This window comes from Vigna unguiculata, chromosome 2 (genome assembly GCF_004118075.2).
Source record: "Vigna unguiculata cultivar IT97K-499-35 chromosome 2, ASM411807v1, whole genome shotgun sequence".
Taxonomy (NCBI): Eukaryota; Viridiplantae; Streptophyta; class Magnoliopsida; order Fabales; family Fabaceae; genus Vigna; species Vigna unguiculata.
The window spans coordinates 22,933,726-22,955,079 of record NC_040280.1 but is presented as its reverse complement, the minus strand read 5'-3'; the positions used below and the strand labels follow the sequence as shown (position 1 = coordinate 22,955,079).

The window sequence follows — 21,354 nt, the reverse complement described above, 5'->3', positions numbered from 1 at the left end:
ATAAGAAGTCAAACAAAAGGAGAGGGCTTTCAACAGCCACACCAGTTCCAAAATGATGTGTATATCATCATATTAGATAGGGTTTCATCAATAGGTAGTCTAAAATTCCTTTTTGTCCTATTTTACACTTACTGCAGATTAGTGACAGTATATTCCTCAAGCTATACACCCTTTAACATTATGAAATATACCTACACTGCACATTTCTTGAACTTTGAACTTAGCTTTGTTCTTTCTTGCGTGTTACGCATTAACATTCAGAGGGTATCCAAAAACACAAGAGACTCTAAAAGTGTTGAAACTAATTTGTGGAATTTGAAAAACTAGCAGAGTGGTGTAACAATAACAAATACATCAGATAATGCTGAACCATTAGAGTATTATTGCATCCTTAATACTTGTCCATGTGTGCCAAATGATGTAAAACTCTAGTATTTATTTAAATTTTAAACACATTTTTTAACACTGATGTTTTGTTTGATTTAAGAAAGGTAAAAAATAAAGTTCAACAAAGAAAGAAAAAGGAATGGAAGAAAAGAAAAAGAGCAGAAAAAAGGCTGAATTTTAAGGTTGTTTAATTATGAATATAGAATGACACAAACAAACCAAAAGATGCAATTAATGAAAACACTTTTATCCATTAAACTGTCTTGATATTTTCTCTCCAAATAAAAAAGAGAAGTCTTTGACTTGTCTACTTTGTTTGCATGTTAAAGGAGAAGTCTTTCGATAACTTTGTATCTCTCCCTATCTTTTTTCTTCCACTGGTTTTCTTGCCTTCCAAGCGATGAAAATGATATAAATAGAGATTAAGACAAAAATTCAAATGCACCTAAAAATTAATTTTCAAGCAGGAAGTTTGCAGCTAAGATTCTCTATTCAAAGAATTATCTCCTGCCATTTTGAAATAACAGTAAACGAAATCCAAAATTAATTGATTATATTGCAACACGATCCCAAATATACTTCTTGGCGCAAGAATAAGGCTAGAACGATAAAGAGTGAGACTAAACGAAGGGTTACATAAAATTTAAACATTCAACTGCCATGTATAATATTCTGATACACATAATCCAAAATTGTCAACAGATAGCATAACAAAAAGCATGATCTGGAAGCCAATTCTCATATTCTTGTTGCACTAACAGTCACCGTTTGTTCAGTGGTTGAAGCTACAAGAAGTTGCAACAGTAAGATGCAGTGTTGGTACTGTACTGGCTTCTCAAATCTCTATTCCTAAACTGAGGTGAATGTGATGGCCATGCTGAGACGTCCCATAGAAAAACTTGAGTTGTTTTTATTCCAAGTAGAAGTTCCACAGTTTCCAAAACAAGTTATTCCACAACAACATTCACCAGTTCGTACTCAATAAGAGACAAGTTATTATCTTCCTTCACAGTGAAACTAGCAGCATCTGTTACTTCAACACGGCCCCACTTGTCCACAGCAAGTCGCATTGATCCTTTGAACATGTCAATTTTCGCATTACGAAGGATCACAGTAGAGCCCTCTTTCATCAAATCCACTGAAAATGTGGAGCCACAACAAAAATGTTTAAACAAAACTTTACTTATTCATAGGCACCGAGACAATATAATATTTGCAAATCAAATCAAACATTTTAAATCATGCTTGAAATATTTCCTTACATGCCTACTTAATCAGAAATTTCTACATAAAAACATTTTGAAATTATTCTTCAACTACAAACATGGAATTCATTTGAACTTTCACATTATGTACAACTACACAAGTGATTAAATAAGAATTCCTGCCTAAAGAACACAATACCACACTAAGGTGGCTCAAGGGAATAGTGACAAAATATACCAGAATTTCCATGAGATAGGGAGAAGTGGGGAGAGCATGCGAATTTTGTTATGATGATATAGAGAAAAAGTGACAGCATGGTAAACAGGAATTAAGAGGAAAAGGGATGTACTAGGGCTAGAGGTTCTGTGTACCTTCACAGCCCTAAACCTATCTTAAATTTCCTGCATTTTCCTGTTCCTTCAAGGAGCTAGCTTTTATTGATCTTAGGGAAACAACCGATTTATATCGATGAATAACCCATTAATCGCTCTATTTAAAATTCCAAAACATTTGTTTTGTTAAATTGTTTCTAAAAATTGAGCAACTTTTTATCCTACCTGGGAATTATTTTTCCTATTAGTTGGCAGAATAAAGTATTCTATGATATATTATCACCATAATATCATGAGACGACTGAACTTCATTTATTAGTAACATCAATGGTCCAAAAACACATTTTATACAAAGTCAGGTATTTTTGTATGCTAAATGTCCCTGAGTCTCACTGTAAAAGAAAGTAATCAGTGGGTATAAACTTCCATTTCATACTTGCTATTCATTCTAAACTTCACATCAGCAAAAATAAGGAATAAGAAAAACTTAACTGACCATCAAGTCAACTAGTTAGACTACATGGGCCAATTAGGTAGTAGTTAGGAGTTAATTGCTATAAGTAGCAGGGTAGATACCGCAGTAGCGGTTTTTAGCAAAAACTCATTATGGAGGAAGAAAAGACTGACTCTGGGATTCCCAGAATTCATTATTACAAAATAAAATCTTTCTTTTTCCCCTGTACTGTTGCGTGAATCTATTAATTCTGGGTGCCAAGTGTATCAACTAGTACCAAAGTTCAGATCTTGGAGCTGTGAGTATCTCGAATTGATGGGGATTGGTCAAGGAATTCAATGGTGGGCAAAAAAAATGTAGGGAAGACTGGAAACTATGGAAAAGATGTTGTAAATAAGAATCAAGATTCTGAGAGACATGGTGAAAGTTGGAAACTATGATGGAAGAAATGATGCAGAAGATTGGGGTTTTTTGGAAGGATGGTTGCTTGGTTGGTTCCATTGGTGGCAATCTTGCAACCCAAAACCAGCTTGGGTGGGAGGATTGCAATATGTGACTTTGGAGAGTTTTCACTAAGTCTCCTTTTGCAGTGTTGAGGCTGAAACACCAAGTCCAGCAGGTAGAACAGTGGAAACAAGTTCCACAGTACCTTGTCCACACTGTGTATTAAAGAAAATAGAGTACAGAGAAGAGTAGAGGTGTTCCACTGTTTGCAGTTGACACAGTAGGGATTGCTGATATTTTGGGGCTGATGCAGTTGATGGATTCAGCTGTCAAGGGGACCAGATCTACCCTGGTTGAAGGGGACAACCAATCCTTCAAAGTTGGAAAAAGAGGTTAACAGGTTGACTCAGCAACATGAGGGGCTGTTAGATTATTTAAGGCAGCATTTGTTAAAGGCCCAGAGCAGAATCAGAATGCATGTTCAAAAGCAGGATTGCGGTATTTTTGAAATTTCAATGCAGACAATGAAGGCGATCTTGCATCTGCATCTTCCTTTAACATCGGGTTCACAAAGTCTACCCCAAACAGAAATTACAAATGGCCATGAAATTGACAAAATAAAGCACCTGATACATGACCACAGACAAAATACAAGAAGTAACAAACATCTAAACAAAGACGCAAGATGCCCACAAATGTATCAAAAACACTTGACACATGACATGTGAACACTCCATGAAAAATCACAAAAGAACACTCCTTCCTCCAGTCAAAGAAAAGATCAAGCCAACAAGAGTGCACTACAAAATTATGCGATGACAATATCAATGTCACAATGCAGTAAGGAAAAGATGTATCTAGGGGAAGCTTTGTGAGAGCAGTGATATATATACCTTGATCATTTCTGGCAGTAAATATGATCATTCCAGTCTCATCACCAACCAAACATTCAGCAATTCGCATTTGACGGGATTGAGGACCATCGGAGCGACCTTTCTGCATCACCATCTTAACATTGACCACCTTCACGGTTAAAGTGTGCCCACTCGTTCCTGGGCGAAGCTGTTCAACCTTGGTGAACACGGGCTTCCTCAATCCTGGTTTTGAATCTGCCATGTTTCAAATCCTATACAAAGCCACAAAAACATCAACTGAGATAACATAAAAACAGCAGTAATGCAAGCTAGCACAATCTTGTAAGATCTTAACACATAGCCTAAAATAAAAGGTTTAATTAACAGTTTCTTAGTACATAGGTTTTGAACAAGAAATGCTCGCTTATCCAACCTTTCTCATCCAAAATTTCAAGATAAGAGAAAACCCCAGTTAAGTGGATACGAAATAAACATATCGAAGTCTGTAAAATCATCCTAACCTAACCCCAGTTTAAAAGGGTAAGAAAGTTTTGAAATTTTCAAAATCTCTGGGGCAAATATTGATAATAAAATCAATTCGTGACAACGACGAGCATAAGATCCAAACCATACCAGCTTTCAAATTCCAACATGCATTCAAACAAAATTCACAGGAAAAAAATATAAAACTTTCGACAAACCCAAAATTAAAAGGAGAAGTTGTTTTACATAAAATTCGAGAAATGAAAGTGGAGTAGAAAGTAATAGATTGAATAAAAAGGGGAACGAAAATTACAGAGAAAAGCGAAGAGATTGAAGATTGGAATGTGACCTGGAAATTGGTGTGATGAAAGAGAGATCTGAAACTGAAAGCTAAAGTGAGACTGAGACTGAGACACAAGCGTCGAGGTCGGGTTTTAAGGAGATAAATGCAAAGGTAACATTTATCAACGTTGAACAAACAAAATTATGCAAATAAATATTTTATTTTATTTTATTTCTTGATATTTTATTTATTACTTAATATTTTATTTATTACTTAATCTGACGTCACATATTAGAATTAGGTATCAAAGTTTGTCGCCTTGGATTGGGTTGGGTTTATATCACCGCATCCCGTTCCAATAAAAGACGGCGGTACGGAATTAAAATTTTAATATTATATTGTATTGAGTTTAGATAAACTTAAAATTTTAATTTATATACAAGTTATTAATTATGTGTTAATTTTAATATTAAAAAATATAAAAATTATAAATAATTAATTTCATTATTACAAATTTTTATATAAAATATTGTAAAATTTGAAACCTCCGACTTTTTTTTGGAATTTGTGTCATTAGTTTTTTTTCATGGAATATTTACTGGTAAAAATTTAACTTATTTATTGATTAAAGTGAAAGCTTGAGAACAATATTTTTAAATTGATTAATCGTTTTTGTTAGTGTAATAAAATAACTTAAAAAATAAATGGTAAAGTAGATTGAAAACAGAGATAAGAGCAAGACGGGAATTACAGTATGCCCGAACCCGAACATAATTAGCTTAACTTTTTTTATTAAATTCAGGTCAATTCTCTCGGAGTGCGGACTTTATGGTCGTCCTTAATATTATTTTGTTGATTTAAAACTTAAATTATATTATCTTACCTACTACTATTTTTTCAATTTGTTAATCTTTGTTCTCCACAATGGAGATTTAAAGTTATTCTCTAGATCAGATGTAATAATTTTTTTTTTACTTTTGTGATATTAATATATTAGTATTTGATTTTTATATTTGATAAGGAAAGTTAAGTTTTCTTGTTTTGTTTGTTCCTCGTTTGGTTAAGTTTTATTAAGGTAAGGAAATCTATCCTTGTATTTACATTATTTTTAATTTATGTAATTAGTGTTTGTGGAATATGAGACAAGATTGAGAAAAACATTAATTTTTAGTGTATTTCCAAGTTAGTGATTCAAATATTCGTGAAACTGTTATATTTGACGTTATTTTTCGTATTCTTGGGTGGTTACTGGGTGAGTGCCTTAGTCGTTGGGCGACTATGTCTTTTTTCTAATATGCACATGACTTTCCCGATTCATTAACATGCTATTTATTTGTTTGACTGATTGGATCGTCAGTTAGATGACTGTAGCTTGAGAAATGTGTCACACATTACTGCAATGGTTTTGGTTTTGTGATCATAAATTTTCTTATGAATTTTGGTGTAAGAATTATGGTTGTGTTGTGCTTGATTGTATGGAATTGCGGATACTTAAATGTTGGCACTCACTTATTTGGGATGAATATTATTTTGTGATATATGTATGTCATGGTATGCATTTATAAAGTATGAGATTAAATGAAATCTTGTTATGTTGAGTATGAAATGGAAAAGATGACTTGTTTGGTTGGTGGTGGATTGGCATGAGACTTGAATGATTGAGATGACATGTGGAAATTGTTGGTAAAAGAGTTTCAAGGGAAACTCTTGGTGATGGTGGTTAGTGTATACTTGATATAGGAGATGTCAAGATAAGGGAATGTATCCTGAACTCTAATAATCGTTCACACTCGCTCACATAGAGAAGAATGTTTATGTGGTGAGAGTGACACAAGGTCCTAGTATTGGGATATATTGGGCCCAAAACATTAGAGGATTAACCTTGTGTGTGGTTGGGTGATAACCCTTTGCGTCTAGACTTTGCAGAGTTTAGAAACCACCATAGGTGCATACTTCCTTTAGAATTCTATATCAAGAGTATGATCCGAATAATCAAGTTAAAGAGTCATGTATTTGTTTGCTTTCACATGATTTTAATCTAATTTAGCTTTTATTTGCCCTGTAACATGATTAAAACATTTTTACTCTAGCTTATCTGTTTGTTTGGTATATGTCTTCTATTTGGTTTTTGCTGTTGCGATGCTATGTAGAGTGGTCCCCATGGTCTGGGTTGTGGCTCACTGTTGAGCCTATTTTGAAGAACTCTTTGTTCAATTTAAATTCCTTACTCTATGAGCAGTCTTTTGCAAAACAATAGTACTCTTGTGTTCTCTTTATGACATCGTGGTGTGCCTAAGGTTTCATTCCAGGTATATTATGGATAACGTAATAGTTACATGTATGCTTCATATCATATGCTCTTTTATATTATAATTATGTGATGCTTAATTTTAGTAGATTACTCTATTTAAAATGGAATGTCGCAATGTTAAAAATAAAGATAGATTTTTTTAACAATCTTTTATTTAACTTAAATAAAGAAATTAATTTTAATAAAATATTTTATTTTTAAAAGTATTAAATAAATATATGATAATAATATGAGTCTGAATATAATTTATAATACTTTTTACAATTAAACATTAATTTATTTAAATTTAAAATATCATGAATGCTAGATATACTTTTCTTTTTACATAAAACTTAATACAAAGATAAACTTTTTTGGAAACTGTTTTTTTTTTAAATGGCTTTGAAAACTGATTTTGCTGATATTGTTATTTTTGGTGTCAAATTTGGATTTTGTGATCCAATAATATTTTAATTAACTTAAAAAATACAAAAAATAATTTGAATGAAATATTGTTTTTTAAATTTAAATGTTAATACAATGTATTTCTTGAATGTTTTAAAATTTATTGTAGTGAATCAATTGAATTTTTTTAATATTAATTATTACTAATTACAAAATAGTTATCTATTATTATTTTTTTTAAATTAATTCAACATATTAAATAGAGTAATATAACACCGATATATATATATATATATATATATATATATATATATATATATATATATATATATATATATATATATATATATATATATATATATATATATATATATATATATATATAATATATATATATATATATATATATATATATATATATATATATATATATATATATATATATATATATATATATATAATATTTGTTTAAGTACACACTCATTTAAATTCGCATTCTATCTAAATCTATATATAAAAAGAAAAAATTTTTAAATCAATATTTTTTTTACTTTATTTTCATAAAAAAAACACCTAAAATTATTTGACTTTATATTTTGCTATATTTTGTTTTATACAGAAAAAGTAAGTATATGAATAAAATAAAATAACAAATATTTATTGTAACATATCTCTTATATCTATCATATATCTTATATCTTTTCTATTTTTACAATTTCTAAAAAAATTTTAACAGTTGTAATATTTCATACTGTAATATAATTCTTAAAATTTCATAAGTTCATATCCCAATTAAGTTTCATCATCTCTCAAGATCAAAATGCGGATTTAAGTGAATATTATATATATATATATATATATATATATATATATATATATATATATATATATATATAAAATATATAATTCACATGTATATATCTAAATGTTATATTAATATAAATATATGTTGAAAAATTGAATATAAATATTAAACGTCAATCTAATTCTATACTTAAATATCATTTTTCTTAATATTTACATTTAAGAATTTTTGTATTTTTAGAATTGAAATTTCAAAGCTGCAATTATTATTGTAACTTCCAATAGTGAATAACAAATTAGCCAAAGTTTTTCTTTTTGAGTAGGTGACTAAAGGTTTTATTTTGTTGGAATCTTCTTCAAAGATTTAATTTTTGTAGCGCAAGTTCATCTATGGAGAATTCTGGAAGTGTTGTTACACGGAAAAACCATAGTCAACTTTTACATCTTGCACTTGCATAATGAGATAAATCAAATGTGTTTCGATCTCACTACACTGCCTGCAATATATATTTTTCCACCTTTTCTGAGAATAACCTCTAAATTTCCTTCCTTTAGTTTTTTTTGTTCTTCTGAAAATGAACTAAAAAATTATTTATTTTTTTGTTCAAATAATGATGAAGGGAAAAAATAATTTTGTCACTATCTATGGATGGCAAAATGGGCCAAACCCACCCAAAAGAGGGCGGGCCGGGTTGAAATTTTCAACCCATGAACCCGCTGCAACCTGGTCCACCTGACCCGTCAGTTTAGCGGGCCAAAACGGGCTAGCTCGCAGACCGGCCCGCCAACCCGTTTTTTTTTAATTTTTTTATGTTTAAAATTAAAAATAATTAAAAAATAATACTTTTTTTATATTATATAAATAAATTTGTATATATAAAATAAATTTATAAACAAAATTTTAATAAAAGGTTAAAAAAAAATTTAAAAAAAGAGAGAGATGGGTCAGCCCACGGACCAGCTCGCCTGTCCGTCCGAAAACGGAACGGGTTACAATTTTCGACCCGTTTTGACATGGCGGGCCAACCCGATCCGACTCATTTTTGGCAAGCCACAGGCAGGCCAGGCCAAAACGCGTCGGGTTGACCTGTTTTTGACACCCCTACCACCATCCATCTATTTTTCTTTCATCAGCATATACATTGTATTCAACCTCTGAAATTAACTTTCTTTCATATTTATAAAGCTAATTTTTTTCCATTTCTTTATTGTGTTGTTGCATATTTGTCAAATGTTTTTGCTCATATTATCTGAGTATGTAGAATTTCGATTATGTAGGCCATATTTTTGCAATTGCTTTTGCTAAAGAATTAGGTTCTAAATGATATTTGGGGCACATATTGTCATGTATAATAGGGATTTGAAGAACCCTAGACTTAGATGAGTTTGGACAAAACTCATGGATTTCTATAAGCTCATACGAAACCACGACATTTTATTCATATATGTGGGAATTATACAAAGTACCCGACGGGTAAAGAGTTTTAAACATAAAACAAACTTCAAAAAATAGATATTTTAAAATTATTTATTAAATTATCATAATTAATAATTATTTAATATGTTTTTTAATAGACAATAAAGTTAATTTATTTAATATTTTTTAAAATATTATTGGTCTTAAATAAGTTTTTATTATTTTAATTGTGAAAAAACTTGTTTCGTCTACATACACTAAGAGTGTTAACAATATTCTATAAATTATATATACATTTTGGAAAGAATCTATCTTTTTATTTGGATAAGAATGTCAATTGATTTATCATTTTTCAAACCTATAATTTCTATTTAATTTTAAAAACAAATCAAATTCATCGATATCCAATAAATTATCATGTTTTAAATATATTTTTATGGTTCAAACATTTTTTAAAAGAAATATAGAATCTAGTGACTTTAATTTTTTAACACTAAATAAAAAATATAAATATCTTTATATGATTTAAATTGTTCAAATATACTTTGAAGTGAGATAATTGTTTTATCTACAATATACAAAATATAATCAATTCTAAATGATTATTGAAAAGATTTTACAATTTCATTCTTAATGTTTTCATCAAATTATTTCTTTGTGTCTAATACGTTTTTCACTAAACTTAGGTTATTCTCAACTCGATCGGAAGTCTTTTTTTTCCTAAACTTTAATTATCTTTTTACACAAAACCCAACTTTGAATTATACTCTAATTAATCTATTATCCACCAAAAGACTAACCCGTAATCTAATTAATAATTTTGTAGAAAAATTTCAGTTCATTATCGAGATACATGTAAACAAACTCTCGAAACTTGTAAATTCAGAAGTACTGAAAAACAAAATTAGACAAAAGAAACACACTTATAATTTTAATGCCAAAACATAATAAAAACAACAACACAAGTAGAAAGAAAAAACATACTAACCAAATTTGATGATGGAAAAATTGGTACATACAGACAATATGAGATTCAAGGGATGTAATATGCCAAAACCCTAAAAGAAAACTTTTTATAAGAGAAGATAGTAAGGAGAGCCAAAAGAAGTTATATAGAAATACAAAATAAAAGAAGAAAATAAAATCATTATCTTTTTTGTAAATAAAATTATATTTTGTTAAATAAATATTTGAACTCATTAATTATCATTTATAATACCAATAAAATTTGAAAGACACTAACAATAATTTAATTAAATTTTATTCTCAAACATAACCTTATAATTAATTTACTAGAGTTATATTAATAATATTTTTTTTAGCCTTTTTTTTAAACATCATTTTACAATTAATTTAATAGAGACATATTAGTACATTTTTTTTTTTAAACTTTTTTAGAGTCCTAAAACGAATATTTTACTTGTTTTACTATTGAGTCGGTCCATTTACTTTTTTTCAAATTTATCTTTTAAAGAAAAAACAACCTAAATAATACGTTAATGTAAATCACATGTGACATAGAATAATTGGAATCATCTCAAAGAACCCATTATGTTAGATAGTATATATTTGATCAAGGTTTAAGACTGCTTATATTTGGCATGTTTAATGTAAATGGAAGGAAAAATGACCTTTGTTTGATAATATTTACGCTGAGTTGAAAGATATGATTTGAGGATAAGAAAAATGATCGATCCTTATAAGAATGAAGAGATTTAAAAATAAACACAATTCGTTGTGTAGTTATCAAAATAACATTTAAAAAAAATTGTTGTGAATAATAATAATAATAATAATAATAATAAATAATTTTATTGAAATAAAAAGCATTTAAAAATAATATTAGCGAAAAAAATAATATAACATCTAAATAAAATAATAATGACAATAATAATTAATTAATTAATAATAATTTTATTATACTTTAATATTTAATTAAAATTATTTTCTACAAATTACATTTTATTTCAAATTAATTACACTAATTAATTTTTTTTATTTAAAAACCAATCATTCATATTTTACTTTAAATTAAATTAACTAATTATATTTTATTTTATATTAATTTTAACTATAAAAATAAAATTATAATCTTACCTTTTTATCTTTTAAAATATATTTTTTATCTATTATATCCATCCAATGATTTACACATATTACCTTCACATTTTTCTAATTTTACCTCTTTATCTTTCAAAATAAACAAGACCTGATTCCTCCTTATCACCAGACATCCATTTATTTAGTTACCTTTAAAGCAAACACAAAAAAATATCTTTAACAACTGGATATTAATTTGAATCATATAAATTATTTTTAACAAATATAAGGAAAACATTAAGTCAAAAGAAAAATTAAAGAATTACATTAAATAAATTTGATCATGGACAAAAATAATATTAAATTATTTTTCAACTGTCAAATAAAACATTAATATATTTTTCAGTTTAACAAAAGTATTTAAATAAGTAGTAATTACTAAAATAATAACATTGATTTAAAAGATTGAAAACTGATTGAATTTTGTATTAAAAGTGAAATTAAAGGAGTAACGTAAATAAAAAAGAATTAAATATGTTTTTTCCTAAAGTTTTAATGAATTTTGAAATTAGTTTTTTTTAAAAATTTAACTTTTTATTGATCTAATCTTTTATATCTAGAAATATGTAGATTTAATTTTTTTAATCAAACTAATTTTATTAGATTTATCTGACGTTAGACATATTTCTCTTTAATATTAATTTAAATTTTATCGTAAAACGTGTTTGTAACGTTAATTAAACATAAAATGATCAAATTCATGTATTTTTATAAATGAATGATTAAATTGATTAAAATTTTTGAAAAGAAAAACTAATTTCAAATTTTATTAAAAATTGAAAAACTAAAAATATATTTAATGCATAAATAAATAATAGTTAAAAAATAATTAAACCTAACTTGTTTCTATTTGGTGCCTCAATTGAAGACAAAACGCGGAAACGAGTGACAACGATAGCTATCCCTTTCACTTGTTAAAACTTGACATCTCAGTCTGAGTCTCAGTTTCTCATCTTTCTCTTCCCTCACACCAATTTTCAGGTTGCATTCCAATCTCCTTCTCCTTTTCCCATATCTTTGATTTTTCATTCACTTCATTACTTCTTTCCTTTCCACTCATGCATCTTTTCTTCTGAAAGAACTTCATTTTTGACGGTTGGGTTTCTCGATTTTTTTTTCATTTTTTTTTTCATATGACTGTTATTTCAAACTTCTTAAACATGTTTGATGAAACTGAGAAATTGGTATGAGTTTGGATCTTATCCTCTCTACCCTTTTACTAACCCGATGTTATTATCAATATCTTTTCCTGGGACATTGAAAATTTCTGAACTTTCTTGCCCCTTCAACCTGGGGTTAGGTTAGGTGAGGTTGAGTTATGTGTTAAGGTATTTCTAGGGAGGAATAATGTGTTTTTCCGCAGTTTTATGCTGTCTTAGTGGAGGCTCTTGTGCTTTTGTAGGACTTGAAGCATGGCAGATTCAAAATCAGGATTGAGGAAGCCCGTATTCACCAAGGTGGATCAGCTTCGCCCTGGGACAAGTGGGCACACTTTAACTGTGAAGGTGGTCAATGCTAAGATGGTGATGCAGAAAGGTCGTTCTGATGGTCCTCAGTCCCGCCAAATGAGAATTGCTGAATGTTTGGTTGGTGATGAGACTGGAATGATCATATTCACTGCCAGAAATGATCAAGGTATATATGTGTTATTGCTTTCACAAAGCTGTCCATATTCATGTTTTCCGTCACTGCATGGTGTTTTTTTTATTGTTGTCTTTGTTTTTTTCCTTGGCTGAGCGAAGGGGCGTTATTTATTTGGTTGTTTTGCACTGAAGAAGCGCATGTCATATGTCTAGTGTTCTGTTTTGTCCATTTTTTGGCCATCAGCTATTTCCATTTGTTTTTGATGTCGGTTAGTTCTGGACATTCATCTGTCCTGGGACATGCATTAGTTGCTTTATTCTGTGAATTTTATGTGCATCTGTAGCTACTGTTTGTGGTATGTGCTGTGAACTGAAGATGAATTGTCCTGAGCTATAACAGATACTTCACTTAGCTTATCTATGCATTTTTGGATATATAAATCACCAAAATATGTTTTTTTACGTATCTGACACTTCTTGTTATTTTGAGATGCCTAAGTCCTACATTGAGTAGAGTGAGATGTTCGGTGTACTGAAGTATATAAGAGCGTAAGAGCTAATGAGGAAGTTGAGTGAAGTGTCAACAAGTGAAATGTTGTAGAGTAGAAGTTGTGATGGTGTTGGCTCTTGGGAATGTGCTGATAGGGATTTGAGTATTGTAGACCTAAGTCCTTCATTGAACAATAGGAGATGCTTGGTGGAGTATGTAAGTGTTTGGATTTGATATCTTTTGGTGAAGTGTCAATTCTGCAAAGCATTTTATGAAAATTCAATGCAAATATATGAAACATATAAGGATGTGCGATGAAGAAACATTGTACCTAGATACACCAAATGTACAATTTGTTCTCTTCGTAAATGATTTTAAGAAAGGAATGAGATTTATGGTAGTATTCATATATGTAAATAGTAGAAAGTAATTTTTGATGCAATGGGCTATAATCTTTTATTTATTTTAGCAATATCTAAGAAAGATGTTTTAAATTTGGATTTGGAGAATTGTAGTTGCATATTTATTATGTCTAATGAATTTTTAGATATTTTCAAATATGTATCTTATGTGTATCATACCCTCCATATCAAACATGATATGTATCAGATATGCATAATGTATCTGTGCATCATTGGTCTTGAACGTTTATAGATTTGTTTTTTAAAAGAAACTTCTATAAAAGATATATACCTATTGAGTTAGTGGAATTTGATAGAGAATTTACCATATGAAGTCTTCTGGAAGTCTCAGGTTTGTAGTTAATTGTGCACTAGATGATCTAAATAACTGCAAAAATTTATGCAATAGAGGAATCAGTGTATTGCTGTTGCGTGTTTTTCTTGTTTCTTGTACCCAAAATATCCTAATTAATGTCCGTTATCATTTTTCTTGCAGTAACATCATCAACCATATAAACTTTTTTATCTCAAAATTTTATAGAAATTAGGGAAAAATAAGGAATAATCTGTCTTTTCCTATCTGTGTTTAGCATATTTAAACCAGTCTGTTGTTAACTTGTTATCCGACTAAAAAAGCTCAAATTCCTGTTTGGTCGCATTTGGTAACAATAGAAATATCTGTATATAACGTACACATATAGTTATCAAAGGAAAAGGTAGTTTTTAGTTGTAGGAAAACGCAGTTTCTTAGTAATCTAAATCTTCTGATATGCTTCAGGGGCCTCTCGCAATTCACTCTGTGATCTATGTTTTTGGTTCTTGTGAGTGTCTTGATTATTTTATCCAATTATTTGTGTATTATGTGTTGTATTTAGAAATGACATGATTATCATAAGAATTCTGTTGTTGTATAGTTAATGTTCCGTATACCAAATAATCTAAATTGTTGATTAAGAGTACATTCACATGCCTGTTAGAGTAGATCAGTCCTACAATTAGTCAAATCTGAGTAAATTAGTAGTTGTTGACATGTGTTAATGTCCTTCTGGTGGAGGCATGGCTAGGGCCGTCACATGAATTTCAGAGCAGCTGATGGAATCATGTCTAGGACCTTCAAAGAGATCTCGGATTAGCTTCGGATCGTAAAATATGAACTTTTTTTGTAATGTTTATGTTTGGGCCTTATAGGACCGTTAGTCGTGTTGGACTTTTTGGTGTTTTGGCCCATAGTATATAAACCCCTGTGAAACACTTTGTATTCAGATTTGAATTTTATGAAAAGGTGAGTTTTCTTTCAAGTCTCGAGGTTCTCCTTAGAACCACCAATCCTTATCTTTGAATCTTCGATTCAAAGTGGCGGATCTTCCTCACTTACCTAGGAACCTCCTCCAAGTAGCGTGCTTTCCTCCTGTTCCACAAACCTCCAAATAGACGTCCTCCAATTTTTCCCCCATCTGTTTTAGGGTTCATATCCAATTTCGTTCTAGACCCAAATTTGTCCAAAATCCGAGACGATCCTACATTAGCTGCTCTGAAATTCATGTGACTTGAGATTTGGGGCTGAATGTTGAAATCTTGAACTCAGAGAAGGTGTAAGACTTGAAGTACTGGGGAGATATATAAATGAAAAACTGAAGTAATTGGGGGAAGAATGGTAGCAAAAGACACAATGTCATTCAGGGGCTTCCCTAATTTTGCCTGTGTCCTTTTCTTTTTCCGGTAAACTACACATTTCAGGATCTAGTGCAGAGAAGCCCTGCTTTGTGTTATTTTTTCTATATGTTATTGCATTCTGGTTTATACTACTTTCTTGGTTCAACTAAAATATATCAAGGTCTCATCACTAAATTTTATTCAACAGTGGTTGTCTAGAATTTGTACAGTGTTTTAGTGTTGTTACTAAAACTGCACTGGCTGATTCAATTGGGAATTAGTTAGTTCACTTATCTAAACAATATAAAAAGATGGTGGAGAAAAAGACTAGTTAAAAGGTATCCAAAACCAGGTAAGAACCACTGCAAAAAACTGATTAAACAATATAATGTAAGATCTATCTATAGATTGCTATTTTTTATTTTTTTTTCTTGAATTTTTACCATGTATGAATCATTACATATATATAAATTGCTATTTTTCTTTTAATTTTTACCTAATTTATTTTTCATTGGTTTATTGCTTGTTATATTATAATATTAAAAATATATATACTGTTATACTGATTTAACCACAATTGAAGCCGATCAATGTGCAGTTTTGAAGGCTTTAGTTTAGCTTTGTTGGGTTTCATAGTTGACAGTGCTTTTTAAACTCTTGCTCTAGTTAAAAGTTTCATTATGTATTCCCTCTCTATTTCACTTCTTTAGTCCATGGGGATATGCTTGATAGTTTATATTATGTAATTCTTGAGTTTTATGCTTCGCTATATTATTGCAACTGAAGACAAGAACGTTGATCTCAACAATGGTGGGATTATTATTGATTGGAACAAATTTTTATCTTATTTAGTGTTGGCATTTTAAGTAGCAAGATAAATCCTGGTTGTGGTTTTTTGTTTATCTGAATGAATACTGGAAATGCAATTTTATTCAATTTCTTTGTTTCTCAGTTATTGTTGTTGTGAAATTTAGCAAGGCTTTACAGTTTAAGGCATATATGTGAAATTGGTGGGAAAATAATATATAATCAATTCCTTGTGCACTTGCTTGACATGTGAGTATTGTTTTGTCCAACTCAGGAGTTTGTATAACTACTGTTTGTATGGGTTTTGTATTGCTACTAAAGAATGACTTTTAGGGTTGAATTGGGCTTATTTAGTCTAGGATAATCAGGAAATAATATGTGGGTTTTGTATCACTACTAAAGAGCTGCTTTTTTAGGGTTGAATCGGGCTTACACAGTCTGGGATAATCAGGAAATAATGTCTGTTCCAGTTTCTAACAACGTTTTGTATGTCCTTTTGGATATACCTACTACTTAGGCTGTGAATAGAAACAAATTAAGTTGAGGTTCTTTGGGGAATTGGAGCGGGTGAAAGAGAGTTTGAGAAGAAAGTTAAAAGCGAAGAAGCTCTCTCCCTTGCAAACATTAAGGAATGAAGCAGAATTGCAGATGCAATATTGCTTATTCCTGTTTATTACTTGTTCCTGCTTTTGAATTCTCCCTATGGTTGAGGTCTGAGAAGTGTAGAACCAAAAGAGAAACTACGTTTACAGATGCGAAGTTTTGGAAGAAAGAATAGCAAGCATGAAGTCGAAGTGTATGTCTGCTGATTGCTTTCTTTTACATTAAGACTGTCATTTTTTCATGATAGTGGAAGTGTATAGAATGTGTTTTTGGACCATTACTTTTACTAATAGATGAAGTTCAGTATTCTCAGGATATTATAGGGATCATGTATGATGGAGAACTTAAATTTAATAAATAATAGGAAAAAGTAATTCCCATTTAGGAAAAAAATAACCAAACGAGTGGTTTGAAATGCTAAAATTAATTGGCTATTCCTTGATATGAATCGATTTCCCCCCCTAAAAGTAACGAGACTAGTTCCCTGGGACAAATAAATGCAAAACATAAAAGATCCAGAGTTCTGTAGATGCACAAAATCTCTAGTCCAACTGCATACCCTTTTCTTCTCTAGTCATATCTACCCTGTTGTTTCTTTCTCCTTTTGATCACCTTCTCTATAACAGAATTACACGTTTCCCTCGGAAATTCTGCAACTCAGTTAGTTTCTCTTCCCTTTATCTACCCTGTTGTTACTTACAGTCCATATTTTGGTCTAGTGCCTTATGTTATTTACTTATAACTTCTTTTTAATGACTGTTTATATTACAAGTCTTAGATTGTATTTTAATTCTCCCTTGACAATAATAGTGTAATAGTTGTGAACTTGTATTCAACATGAAAGTTGAAATGAAGTTTTAGGTTGGAAGTTGAAGAACAATCTTGAAAATATTTCATGTAGAATTTTCTAATTAAATTGCAATCTAAACGAATATTTAAAGTGTTGGTTTGGAATAATTTGAGTAATGTATTTTTGGCTGAGATGTTGAACATTTTGTCATGTTTTCAATTTTTGTTATGTTCAGTGGATTTGATGAAAGAGGGTGCTACTGTGATCCTGCGAAATGCCAAAATTGACATGTTCAAAGGATCAATGAGGCTTGCTGTGGACAAGTGGGGCCGAGTGGAAGTGACAGAACCTGCTAGTTTCAGTGTTAAGGAAGATAACAACTTGTCTCTGATCGAGTATGAACTTGTGAATGTTGTTGTAGAATGACTTGTTGGGACATCCTGGAATTTCTTATGAGAATAAAACAAATCCAGCAAAGAAATCTAGCTTTGTTTCTTTTTGTATCTGAGACATCTAATCATGCTCTTCACAGTTCAGCTTAGTCTAGGAATAGGATTTGAGAAGCCAGTAGTATCAACAGTTGCTAGCTTCTTTCCAGATCATATTTTTTTGTTGTGCTATCTATTGACATTTTAGATTATATCTATCTTCATCTACAATGGATTAAATATTATGTATGGTTGGTGGGTGTTTATACTTGATATACTCCATGCTTAACCTCAATTTTTATCGTGATCTAGATAACCTGTTTAACCCCTGTAGGGTGCCGCCCTGACAAAGGATGAGATATGTTAATCTCTCAAGTTGGGCCTCTCTACATTTTATCATGTTTTTCTTAAACTATATGCAAATAATTATATTATGGTTATCTCTTAAACTTTTTCCTTCATATATATATATATATATATATATATATATTTTTTTTTTTTTTTCTTTTACATTTGATTAAAAAAATTGAACAGGAAAGTGGTTAAATATTTTTATTTTTCTGAACAATAGGGATGACAGGCCTGACCAATTTCAATGGCAATTCATCATGGATTGGATCGACTCAAATGTGGATCAGTATAGGATGAATAAGGTCTACCATTTGGTACTCTTACTGGTAGAAATTCAAGTCCTAGATTGACTAAGTTTTAAATGTGTTTCTATTTATGAAAAATTTTTTTTTTAACTAAATTAAAAATACATAAAACTTGAAGACTAATTATACAAGAGGTAACATCATTTGGTGGAAATGTGGACGAGTATTAAACATTCCGTAATGTTCTAATGGGATAATGTGCAAGATTACGTTATGTTATGTGTATTGTTGCAACTGGTTATAGTGCAAAACTAAAAATGATTTGACAATTTCTTTTGAAACTCAAGGTCCTACTAGCATGTGATGATTATGCATATTCTGGTCTGAATAAAGTTGCAGACTTTCATCAACAATGGAGTGTGTGAACTGTTGGGGCTGTTCAAAACTAATAATTCAACACAAGTCATGAAACATTCCTTATTGTGTTGACAATAATAATGTGACGCACCACAAAGGACTTATCTTTGGGCTTGTGGTCCAAGCAAACCATACCCTACACCAAGCCAACCATGTACTCAGGTGAAACAAGTAATCAATTGCAAGAACACCCACATTAGTTAATCTCAATGTTGTGAGTGTTAGAAAACACTCGACTGAACAAATGTTTAGCAAATTGACACTGAAAAGATTAAAAAACACAAATTAAGTGAGACAAAGATATTAAGAGAGAGTGTGTGCGAAACGAATTTGGATTTTCTGTTGAGTTTTTGTTTCTTTTGTTGTATTTTTAACGTTCAACAGAAGATTGTTGCGGATTGCACAATTGTCCCGTAACGGAGGCTAGGTGGGCCAAGTCACAATCCAAGAGTAAAATTTCTAATAAGACAATTGTTGAGGGAGTGATTGTTATAGCTGACATCAATTGTCCCGTGACAGAAGAGATCAAGTGGGTCGGGTGATAAGCGCTCGATCCTAAAAAAAACAATACCAAAAAATTCATTAGAGAATCTAAACTTATGCCTACAATATAAGTAGTTGGGCAAGGCATCAAGGTTGAAGGTTGTGATTAAGGTAATATTTTAATTAAGATGAGTATATTATGTTCTAATGCAGAGACATTTAAGGAAAAAAATTAAAGCTTGGCTTATCCATCTTCATTTACCATACCATATACCTACCTTCTACCATAGAGTTGCTTAGTTGTACAGAACAAAAGATGAAAAACAAGTGGGCATGCTCCAATAGTAGGTCCTACTAATTTATAATACCACACACCATCTTAATTTGTCTTTGTACCAAAGGGACTCAAGCTCCATACGTTATCATCATACCCTTTGAACAAGTAAAAGGACCACTCACTCACATGGCTAATGCAAAGGATAGTGGAATGAACAAGAGAAGAAGATCGTTGACGAAGAAGAGGAATCGATGGAAACAAAAGAAGAAAGAAAGGTTTTCATATGTAACAAAATGTGACGAGTGATGAACGTCATGATAGTTGCATATGAAATTGGTAATGTTGGTGAAAATTTTGGAAGGTAGTGAGTGGTGCCTCATAACTACCACCTTAAAATATGTAGTTTGTATGGTTGATTCGGGACAAATAGATACCGACATTAGGATGAGATAAATGAAATAGGCTTAACCATATATATGTGTTCTACATTGTTTAGGGTAGAGTTCAGAACTCAGTTAGGGTTTCTAACTAATGCTAAAGCTTTACCAAATGGGGCATGCCATTTTAGTTTTGTTCAAGCTTTCTTACAAGTTTCAAATGTGTCTTTGACTTTTATCATTGTCTTAGTTGTATACAAGTGATGTTTTTTTTTTTTTTTTTAAATTGTTAATTGCCACTAAAGTGATGCTTTTCTTTTGCTTCTATATGTATCAAAAGGTATACATAGGAATTTTGTGATACTTAGTTGGTAAATGCAAGAATTTTTCATTCAAATAGCATACATATATTATAAAGTTATTTGGATACATTATGTCAAATATTTACATAGATGGTACATTTTGTTTCATGTCAAGATGTGAATTGTGATTGAAGGGAAACCGGTTGAAAAACAAATTAGAATTCGATTTCTAAATAATCGAATTTAGAATTGATTTTTTTTTTTTCATTTACAAGAAGGAGGAAGAGATTTTCTAAATAAGAAAATTTTATAAAAAATAACCGTAAAGCCATATTACTTTTTGATTCCTTAAAGTTTATGGATATGTTACCCTAAAGTCTTATATCTTATCTAGCTAAACTATATATACAACTTTTGTTTTTTACTCATCATTATATATACAAATAAAACCATATTACTTTTTGATTCCTTAAAGTTTATGGATATGTTACCCTAAGTCTTATTGAGTATATTAGATACTTTTGGCCGTGGATAATATTCTGCCAACTATTCAATTTATAGAAGAATTATAAACAAAAGCAAGTTGAAAACAAACAAACAAAATGAAAACAATTACAAATCACTCGAGAGTGATGCATTACGTATTAAATGTCTAAATGCGTAGGTCTTTAAAACAATAATTTTGGGG

General features: G+C 30.3%; 2 protein-coding genes across 4 annotated transcripts; one reads left to right on the top strand and one right to left on the bottom strand.

Moving 5' to 3' along the window:
* Positions 1-968: 968 nt before the first annotated feature.
* LOC114173296 (uncharacterized protein At4g28440-like) lies at positions 969-4,722 on the bottom strand. 2 transcript variants are annotated; one of them, XM_028057584.1, is made up of 3 exons: positions 4,510-4,722; positions 3,717-3,949; positions 969-1,525 (listed from the first exon to the last, which is right to left on the bottom strand). In XM_028057584.1, the coding sequence occupies exons 2-3, from the start codon at positions 3,937-3,939 to the stop codon at positions 1,335-1,337; spliced, it is 414 nt and encodes a 137-aa protein (XP_027913385.1). In that variant the 5' UTR covers positions 3,940-3,949; positions 4,510-4,722; the 3' UTR covers positions 969-1,334. The 2 variants fall into 2 exon arrangements, with proteins under 2 accessions (XP_027913385.1, XP_027913387.1); XM_028057586.1 differs by having other exon boundaries at positions 4,474-4,618.
* A 7,598-nt stretch (positions 4,723-12,320) lies between these two features.
* LOC114173809 (uncharacterized protein At4g28440-like) lies at positions 12,321-18,489 on the top strand. 2 transcript variants are annotated; one of them, XM_028058434.1, is made up of 3 exons: positions 12,321-12,440; positions 12,862-13,094; positions 18,022-18,489. In XM_028058434.1, the coding sequence occupies exons 2-3, from the start codon at positions 12,872-12,874 to the stop codon at positions 18,210-18,212; spliced, it is 414 nt and encodes a 137-aa protein (XP_027914235.1). In that variant the 5' UTR covers positions 12,321-12,440; positions 12,862-12,871; the 3' UTR covers positions 18,213-18,489. The 2 variants fall into 2 exon arrangements, with proteins under 2 accessions (XP_027914235.1, XP_027914236.1); XM_028058435.1 differs by lacking the exon at positions 12,321-12,440 and adding an exon at positions 12,447-12,554.
* The last annotated feature ends 2,865 nt before the right edge of the window (positions 18,490-21,354 follow it).

Bases quoted from the DNA above. Each gene is read 5' to 3' on its own strand.
- LOC114173296 (XM_028057584.1), bottom strand. From the start codon at position 3,939: ATGGCAGATTCAAAACCAGGATTGAGGAAGCCCGTGTTCACCAAGGTT. The intron at 1,526-3,716 runs GTATATATATCA...CCACATTTTCAG, and splicing joins TACTGCCAGAAATGATCAAG to TGGATTTGATGAAAGAGGGC.
- LOC114173809 (XM_028058434.1), top strand. From the start codon at position 12,872: ATGGCAGATTCAAAATCAGGATTGAGGAAGCCCGTATTCACCAAGGTG. The intron at 13,095-18,021 runs GTATATATGTGT...TGTTATGTTCAG, and splicing joins CACTGCCAGAAATGATCAAG to TGGATTTGATGAAAGAGGGT.